The following is a 10,275-nucleotide window of genomic DNA, read 5'->3' on the forward strand; positions in this document are numbered from 1 at the left end:
GCTTCACTGAGAAGGAACTCCAGGTCTCACACGGGAATTCCTCTGTATAAATGGGATTTTTATCCATTTGCTAATTTTTTCCCAACTAATTGATTTTAAACTGTGATTCTTTAGAGCAAGTGATAGGGAAAGCATTTGATCAGTTTACAAGAACAAGTGCTTGGCCAGTAAGTGGAAGGTGACAGATCACACTCAGCCCTCAGGCACCAGGATCCAGGCTGCTTTACACACATCACACACTTAATAAAGGGTTTAGGCTTCTGCCCTGTCCTACAGACCCAACAGGGGAAAATGGCACTTGAAAACAGCCTCACCCTAGCAAGGGCAGTCTCAGAAAGAGATTGTACAGTCTTGTCTTTCAAAGCTACATCCTTTAGTTAATTAGCTTCAGGAAACCTCGTCTCTTCTACTTTTACTACAATCACTCGTTGTCCAGTGGAGAAGTGACATGAACCACTGCGAAGATCTACCATGCTGAGATCAAGTACGATTTGAATCATAGAACTTCGCGGGCTGCCTGCTATTGTTGCTGACTTTTAAAACTCCTCCAGTGTTTTAGTGCATTTATCTTCCTGTCAGATTTGCCTTATCCATGGGAAGTCCAATCACAATTACATTCAGTAATCTGCCTTGCTACACTATAAATATCATTTATTTTTCTAAATGCACTTTCTTGCAGTAGTCAAATTGACATCTACCTGCAATGTTTTAAAATAATTCTAAAATCAAATATTTTCCCTAAGCATAAAAAATATCCTTTGTTTCTTCTATTTTTTCACTCATTTCAATCTTGTTATAAAAACAGGCACATTGTGATTGACACCAAACATGGGATGTTTAGTAGCAAGTGCTAGAACATTTATTATGCAACATACTCAGAGAGAGTAAGGACATTGGTTTTGATTTTCATTTTGTTTTGTTTCTTTTTTTTCTTCTTTCTTTCATTTCTTTGTGATTCTTCCATATTCAAAGTGTGACTAAAACTTGTACTTGGTAGATCATTATTTTAATGTAGTAAACAAAATAACACTGAGTCGCTTAGTAGACTAACTCTCAACTACTAACTGTATCTAAACAATTGTCTGCTTACTGTTACAGTCCCATACCCTCTTTAGACGAACAAAGGGAAGACTTTAAGTGCATTGAGTTTCAAAGAAAGATAGTGTGCCTTTTGCTACTTGAAATTTGTCACCTCATATCAGAGTTATTGTTCCTTCTACTCAGACAGCATAGAACGTAAGGGAGCACATGCTAGCCCGCAATTCAGTTTTCCAAGTCTGTTTCCTGACAGTCGGCCATATCAACCAATTGGTACATTCTGTCCTCTACTGAAGTAGAGAGATCAGGAATTTAAAAGACTAGTCCATTTTTTTCTAGACAAAACACTGCCTTAAATGGTTTTCTTTATCTTTTCCAGCATTCCCTGACCTCAGATAAAAAGACGGGAAAGGATCTGACAAGGTACATGGAATGGTAATCACAGTATACTTTGAGATTTTTTTTACAGCATAAAATGAAATAAAATCTGTTTGGAAGATTTTTAAGAGAATTTGCAGGAATTGGAACATCTTAGATACTTCTCAGTCTTTTAGATTTGCCAGAAAAATTTTATGACTTTTCCAATTTTCACTATCAAATACACATGTTTAATAATGACCAGACAGTACAGCTAATTGGCTTCCATTTAAGAGCAATGGAACATTAGTCATGGGTTAAGAATGGAAATGAGTAACACATTTCTGATTCTAAAGTTTATACATGTTTAAATTTATTTGTTCATTCCCCTAGAGAAAAGTTTACATTGACTCTTCCACAGCACAGCATTGCCTAGCGTTTTTTCTATTTATGTCTGCTACATTAAAACTCTATTTACTAGGAAGATGGCTTTCCTGAACTCCTCCGTACCTGTGCTGTTTCACTGTTTTATGCATTAGCAATTTTATGCCCAGGGTGCATGCTTTCCTCCAATGGCTCGGATTTCCCTGTTTGATTTGTTTGGGAGATGAGCGGATGAGACATTTGGCACGCTCAGGAACTCAGATCCTCTTACAGCATAAGGGTGACATTCGTATAAAATATATTTTATATACTTTGGGTGAATTGTTGTTCCAGATGAGTGACAGCACTCACTGGATGCTCCACTTGGATCTGGGCAGTGTTTTAAAGAGAGTGATGGATTATAACAAGCTTGAGCAAAGACAAGGAAGTGGCAAATTACTGAAGTGAGAAGAGGGTTGCTTGCTGCAATTTGGTCTTCTTCCTGTCATAATTAAAGCCTACCTCTGTTGACCTCAGCATCATCCACTCTTTCAAATAGTATCCCATGCCCATGTGACTGACTCAACTAGTGAATTATTTCAATGCTTTTGCTCTCTAAACCTCTAATGTGTTTATAGTTCTTTCTTCTCATCCAGCTCTACTCAGGGCAACAACACTAATTGTTCACCTCTGAAATGTTCATTCCTAGCATCTTTTGAGTAATTCCTCTTCTCATTTATAACCCCAGTGTGATGTCATGTTAGTCCCATCAAATTTGACCTTGTGTTTTCAGCTATTCCATTAGCATCATTGTGATTGGTAGATTATTCCTGCCTAGTATCAACTTCATACTACAGATCCATAGGGAAACATTTTTGTAAACTTTCTACTGTTTTTATTTAGAAACATTCACCCTATAAAATTTCAACCAGTAATTCTATAATTTAGTTCATTTTACTTTAATCTAATGTTCCGAGGACCTCAGGAGAAAAGCCACAAAACCACTGCATTTCACTTAGGATGCTCTTAGCTTCAGTAGTTGGGAAATATGAAAATGATTTGAACAATGAGGATATTTATCAACTCATTTAACAGAAATCCAAAGGGATGTTGCTTTGGAAATTGATTTACCAGCATGTTATCTTGGCTTGAAATTTGGGCTCAGACCTTCCAGATTGCAAAACAAGTGCTACAATGCACAAAGAAGACAGACATTCACGGTTATCTTTGGCTGTTTGAGGACCTCCCAGATACCAAAATTCATGTCACTCAAGTACCTTATAAAGAGTGTATTGAAGCTACACATCTTTTCAAATTTATTGAAATTATACTTAGATTACTGACTTAATGTAATTCAAACACTGTGTGAGAGGGAACAAGTCTGAACGGGTTTAGTTCAGATGCAACCCATCTGTTACATGATAACCACACAGTACATCAGTGAGAATCAAGGTCCACAAGAATCAATTAACGGACACTACAGAAAACATTACATTTTGTTTGCATGATACATAGAAATAAAACTGAACATTCCCTAAGAAATTCTCCCTCTCTTTCAGAGTGCCAAAAGGTGTTCTTCAAGCTGCTAGTGTGCTTGTAGAGGCAAGTCTTCTTAATTAAAGAATCCTGAATACTACATTATAAACCTGTCAGGCAAGATGTATAATCGTGGTAATCGTGGTATAAGCATTATCAGGGTAAATGACTGCCTTCTGATAGGATTTGAGGCCTGTTCCACAAGAGGAAATTTAAGCCTGGTACTCTAAACCTGAATAAAAGCCCATGCTTGAGAGGTCATAGGCTTTAAAGAGGAAGTTACTACTGTTTGTTTTGCTAAATGGTCATATTGTCAAACTACACTACAAATATTTAAGTATATCCATAGATTAGTGTCCTCAGCTTGATCAGAGCCCTTACTTTTTCAGTCATTGAGTATTAATGTGGACTCTCACAACTGTCCAAAATGATGGTAACAAGTAACTATGGAATATTCAGTCCTAAATGGGACATCAATATAAATTCCCACAAGACTCAAGAAATATCATGGGAGAAGGAGCAGAAAGAATGTAGGAGCCAGAGAGTAAGAAGAGACGCAATCAATAAGGTCTTCTGGCCATGGCATAGTAGTGACACCCATAATCTCACTGCGGCTATGGGCACCTGCACAAGACTCATATGATATAAAGCCAACAAAGTCGGTCAGCATTCTAGTGGGCAGCACTCGGTGTGCAGTGACTGAGCAAGCAGTACTCAATGCGCAGTACTGATTGGACTCAGTGTGCTAAAGACAGAAAGAAAAGGATATGAGGTCAGGAGAGGGCCAGGTGTGTCAGGGAGCAGGAAGTAGAAAATTGAGAGTGAATATGATCAAGAGACGTGTGTGTGTGTGTGTGTGTGTGTGTGTGTGTTTGTATGTATGTAAAATTGCCAAAGGATAAATAAAAGAGGCAGAATCAAGTGGATCTCTGAGTCCCAGCCCATTCTAGTCTATAGAGCAAATCCCCAGACAGTCAGGACCAGGACCACACAGAGAAACTCCTGTCTCAAAAACAAAAACAAAACAATGGCATAAATAAATAAATACCTAGACGCTGAGTCAACTTACTGGGAATGGCCTTTATGCAATCAAGAGACCATTCCCACCATTCTCAGAAAATGACATCGCATCCTATTTCATTTCAAGGAAAACCTTAAGATTAGAAAAACCCACAACTTATATATGAGGTAATATTGTATAAACATGGAGGAGGGGGGCATCTGAGATGAGGAGACGGCTCAATGGGTAAAAGGTTTCCCTGTACATGCAAGAGGACCTTAAAGTGAGTGCATACATCTGTAATTCTAGTGCTTCTATGGCAAGATGGAGAGTGGGAGAATAGCCTATCCAGAAACTTGTGGAGCAGGTAGACTGATCAATAGAGTGGTGAAGTTACACACTTGCTGTCTGACCCCCGCATGTGTACAATAGACATTCATGTCCCTCTACACACAGGCAAATGCATCATAAAAACTTGTATAAAAAGATATGAGAGGAATGGAAAGGAAAAGGGAGGGGAGCCTCTCTAATGGGCTCTGACATTCAACAGCTAAGGGTTGCACTTCCAGACCTGCGGTTTTTATTCCCATGTGATGTTTTACAATATCCTTAACCTTTCTGAGTTCCAGCTCCTCATCATCTAACATAAAAATAATGTCAGACTCTTGATGTTTTGGAACATTAAGTGGTATAAATGCGACCCACTTACATTTTTTTGGTTAAATAATGGGGGAAAACCCTTAATTTAGGCAGAAAAATATTGAAAGGAGAGTAAGCCATGTGCTCCCTAAGGTTTTCTCTGCTGAGAAAAAAAAGCAAATGTTCAGTGCCTTAAACAGGTTAATGATCTTCCATTTTCCAGATCTGAGTATCTTCTTTCCAAAGAGGATGAGTTTGCACACTGGGTCTGGGAATGAGAGTGTACAGACTTGGAATGACTTTCAAGCCTACTGTGATGTCCAAACACATGTAACTGGATTTATCAGTTTCAATTACTGGCCTTGACTCCTGGTTTCCTATCATTTTCTAGGTGTCAAGAATCAGAGGTAACTCAGTGTCTCTGGCCAATTAAAGCCAAAGGTCCAGGTACTTTCCTCACTCCAGGACATATTCTCTCTGATAAATGATTGTAGAAATAATTGTAAAGAACAATGCAAAGAACCCTTAGAGACTGTACTTGTGACCTGGGCTATCTGTCCTCCTTCAGTTAACCGGATTCTCTTTACTTGGGCAGATGTTGGTCTGTGGTGAGAGAATGGGTTCCACATGATGGCGTCAGCATCTGTACTATACTCCCAAACTAGGATCTATCTCACCAGTTACACAGAAAAGTGTGACTCAAGCTGACTAGCACGAGAGTTCAGCTATTTCTAATGACTACTAGAATTTTGTTTTAAACGATGACACATCTTTTGCCTGGAGAGCTAAATGTGTACCTTTTGGGCTCGATTTCTTTCTTTCTGCCAAAAGCCAGAGAAAACATCAGAGAAAATATAGCACTTTGCAAACATGGAAAAGTTCTACTGACCATAGCAAATATGTATCTGTAACCTTCTTAATAATGGAGTAGTATCTATGAGACAATTACATCAATTCATAACCATTGGAAAATACAACTTTACAAGCATTGGCAATTCATCCACAATGTCTAAAGCTGAATGAATTCCAAATTATAAAATGTTGGCACAATGAATGGACAATGAGATTAAATACATTTGTTTCTGTATATATAAATATATAGTGTTTTCTCATCCTATCTTGCTATTTTAGCTATTTATAAGTAAGCTAGGATACCCATGGTATGGAGTCCTGTTTGAATTTTTTTTCAAAACTAGTCTGGGTCCAAAAAAGATATCGGCATGATTATTCTTTTTTTTTTTTTGAGTTTTAGACATTTTTATTAGGTGAAAACAATCTCATTCTTGAGTTTCAAAGATCTTTAAAAACATTATACAATGAGCCTGTATAAATAGTGTCACAAAAGGTAAGGCAAAGTAGTTGGTATTCTGAGTAATCTTGCCGTTATTCAGAAACGTAATAAATGTATTGGGCATTTATGCACAGTAATTTCCTGAGGATTTCTTTAGCCCTTTCCCCATGCCCAACATGATTGGAAAATAATAACAAAGGCAAAACATTACTTTTCTGTAGCACCTTAAAAATTCAAACAGTTTCCGTTGATGGGCGGAGTCTTTGGCCAGCTGGCCTCTGTGTAGAAGGGAAATGTGTGTGAAACATATGTAGCAAGTCGGACGGCCCTACTTACTAGGTTTGGGACAGAAATGCAGCTTTTTGGTCAGCATTGAGGCAAAGCAGGGAACCTGCTTCTTGCCAATTGCACCTGGGTCTTTGCAGAAATCCACACGGCGCTGAGAGACCTTCCTGTTCACCAGCGTGAGTAGCTCGGTGAACTCCAGGGAACTGCCGTGCCTGGCCAGCATCTCGCACAAATCCTGAATGTACCAGGAGCCGTTCACAGTCTCTCGGTGAGAGTAATACCCTTCTGCAACAGAGTAACACATGAGGTAGTCCGCCCCCGCAGGCAGAGTGTACACCGAGGCAGCATCCACCTGGGTCACGTTGTCGTCCAGCTTGTCTGTCTGATGATCCACCACGTCCAGAGGAACCACGGGCACGTCATGGTGGCTGCCCCGACAGGCCTGGATGATAAATATCTTGGGTTTTCCAACCAGGCTCTGACACTTGTCTCCTTTGAACAAGCCAGTCAAGGTCTGAATTTCAATTTTGGCGTCGTATGCGTAAATGTGGTTGCCTTCCCCGTGGCTCAGGAAGACACACAGGAAGCAATCGGCATCTACGTGGCTGGAAGTTGACACCTCATGAATCTTGAGCAGCAGTTCTTCTGCCCGGAGGTCGTTAAAGCATTTCACTTCAAATCCTAGCTCTGAGAACCTTCGAGTCAGGTTGTCCCTGTCTGCGTTGGTGCCCCGCCTCTCAGGGAGTGCCAGGTGCCAGAAGAACCTCTCGTGATTGAAGATTAGGGCAGTTCCTCTCCTCTTGTGGTCCATCTTGTACTGCTCGGCTGGATCCAACACTTCCCTGCTTCTGTAGAAGCCATCTGTCTCCGTCATGTTTTACTTTCACCTGTCCACGAGCTCCGGGTGTCCGCGCTCGCCCTGAGGCCTCCCCGGCATGACTATTCTTAAACCTCTCTGACTACCGAATATCCATCAAAGTGAGACTCTTTTACATTGACTTGGCTGTCACCCTACATCATTTCTAGTGAATTTTTTATTGCCTTTATGTTAAAGAGCTTTTGAATTCAGGAAGTTCATTCAAGGGCATTGAAAAGTCAACATTGATTCAAAGTCATTATAATTGAAGAGTTATTTAAATGATGTTAAGGATTTTACATAGCAAGGGAAATAAGGCACACACTCAAGAGAAGACAAGTCATAGGGGGTGGAGAGAATGTATACAGATGGTGTAAAACTCAGCAAGAAAGGAATGATAATCCAATTAAAATTCGATAAAAAGTTGTGAACACACATTGAAAGTATAATTTAATATACATTATTGAAGGTTAGAAATTAAGGTAAAATGAAACACCGGTCCAAAACACTGGTCCTAAACACTGCTGCGGTGTTTCTCGTAAGAACGGTAAGTAGCAGAAAGCCATTTAGCCATTTGCTACATAAGTAAGCACAGTCACATCTAATAGCAAGCATCTGTCATCCCAACACTTGAAAAGAGAAGCAGAAAGATAATGAATTCAAAGTCAGGCTAACCTGATCTCTGTGCGGCCATGTCCTAACAAACGAACGAACAAGCAAGTCACTAAGCACATTCTCAGTACATGACACAGGTTAATATTTCTTGTTATTTACAAAATGAAGTAAAAACTTACATGATAGTTATGACAACTGTATTCATAATTGCCAGAATTTGAGAGCTACAAAGTCTTCCTTAATTGTATAAATGGCTAAACATACAATAAAATACACTAGACTATCACTCAGAATTAAAAGAACAAGAAGTGATAATCTGGGCATGGTGGCTCACACCTATAATCCCAGGATTTAGGAGGCTGAGGCAGGAAGCGCTCTGTGAGTTCTACTCCAGGTCATGCTAGAGCGATACCATGTCTTAATATAATGTGATGATGAAAGGGCAGAGGAGGAGAAACAGGAAGAGGCAGAATGATAATCGACTGAGTTATAGGCCAGGCATAATGGCATACACCAGGAATGACAGAGAATGGGATGTAAAGATGCTATAAAAATCAATCTATTGCTCAATATAAAGCCAGATATGCTGAACCTAAGAAAAGAGCAAGTGGGGAATAACTTTAAACACATTAGCACAGGAGATGACTTCCTAACCAGAACACCAATTAATCGCACAGGCACTAAGATCAACAATTAATAAGTGGAACATTAAACAGAAAAGCTTCTTTAAGGCAGAGGACACCATCAATAGGACAAAATGGCAACCTACAGAATGGGAAAAGAGTTTTACCAACTCCACATCCAAGAGGGTTAATTAAAGAAACTAAACATCAACAGATAAAACTGGCAGGATGTTGGCTTCTTTGTGGGTTGCATCATCCATCCTTCTCCACCCCTTTTCTTCTATTCTTTCAAACCACTAATACTAGATAAAGGATTTAAAAGGATAGAGAAGGAAGGAAAGAGATATCTGAATAAAGTCAGGGGATGGGAATGAGGCAAGGTTATTGAGCAGGGGCATTGAGTTCCTTGGGGCAAGTTTGAACTTCGCCTTAAGGATATCTAATTTCTTCTTGTTGTCTCCTCTGTGCACATAACTATTTACCAACCATGAACAACAACAACCAAAACCAACCAAGAACAACCAAACTCACCAATCTCTCAGGGCCTTAGCATTTATATACCCTATGAAAAGTTCCCAGAATTCCAATTGTCACACAATCACAAAAACTATCTGTAGCTGGCAAAATCATTCCCCTGCCAGAGCATGAGGCAAATCATAGTCAGTTGCAGTGGAGCAGCCCCACATCCCACAACTGGGATTAAAAGGAAAACACATTCTTGCAGTGTTTCTGGGTTTTTTTTTTTATTCATTCATTCATTCATTCATTCATTCACTTTACATTCCAATCACACCCCCTCTCCCAGTCTCCCCTCACACAAACCCTCTTCTTTTCCTTATCCCCTTCTTTGAGAAGGGGGAGGCCTGCTCTGAGTATCAACCCACCCTGGTACATCAGGTCACTGCAGGACTAGGCATATCTTCTCCCACTGAAGCTTGACAAGGAAGCCTGATTAGGGCAACAGGATCCACAGGCAGGCAACAGGGTCAGGAACACTGTGGGATGGGCATGAAGACCAAGCTGTCCATCTGTTACGTAAGTGCTGCAGAGAGGAAAGGGATTAGGTCCAGCTCATGCATGCATGCTCTTTGGTTGGTAGTTCAGTCTCTAGGAGCTCCCAGGGTCCAGGGTAGTTGACTCTGTTAGTCTTCTTGTGCAGTCTCTATCCTCTCTGGATCCTTCAATCCTTCCCCCAGCTCTTACACAAGACTCCCCAAGTTCCATCTAATGTTTGGCTGTGGATCTCTGCATCTGTTTCCATCAGCTGCAGGGTGGAGCTCTCAGAGGACAGTTATGCTAGGCTCCTGTCTGCAAGCATAACAGAATATCATTAAGAGTGTCAGGGGTTGGTTCTAGCCCATGGGATGGATCTCAAGTTGGATCAGTCATTGGTTGGCCATTAAGAAATAAAAATTCCAAAATTGTCACTACACTGAATAAGCCAGCTAAAGAAAAATGGGATGCAGGTCTAAATAGAGTTCTCCACAGAGAAGTCTCAAATGGCTAAGAGACACCTCAAGAAAAGTTTAAAATCTTTAGCCATCAGGGAAATGCAAATCGAAACTACTTCGATATTCCATCTTATATCTTCCAGAATGACTAATGTCAAAAACACAAATGGCAGTTCATGCCAGGGAGGATGTGGAACCAAAGGAGCATCCTCCATTAC

General features: G+C 40.1%; 1 protein-coding gene across 1 annotated transcript; it reads right to left on the reverse strand.

Moving 5' to 3' along the window:
- Nucleotides 1-6,179: 6,179 nt before the first annotated feature.
- LOC116895630 (caspase-6-like) lies at nt 6,180-7,404 on the reverse strand. The gene has a single exon (XM_032896838.1). The coding sequence runs from the start codon at nt 7,384-7,386 to the stop codon at nt 6,553-6,555; it is 834 nt and encodes a 277-aa protein (XP_032752729.1). The 5' UTR covers nt 7,387-7,404; the 3' UTR covers nt 6,180-6,552.
- Between the last annotated feature and the right edge of the window lie 2,871 nt (nt 7,405-10,275).

The sequence above is a fragment of the Rattus rattus genome, chromosome 3, assembly GCF_011064425.1.
Source record: "Rattus rattus isolate New Zealand chromosome 3, Rrattus_CSIRO_v1, whole genome shotgun sequence".
Lineage (NCBI taxonomy): Eukaryota > Metazoa > Chordata > Mammalia > Rodentia > Muridae > Rattus > Rattus rattus.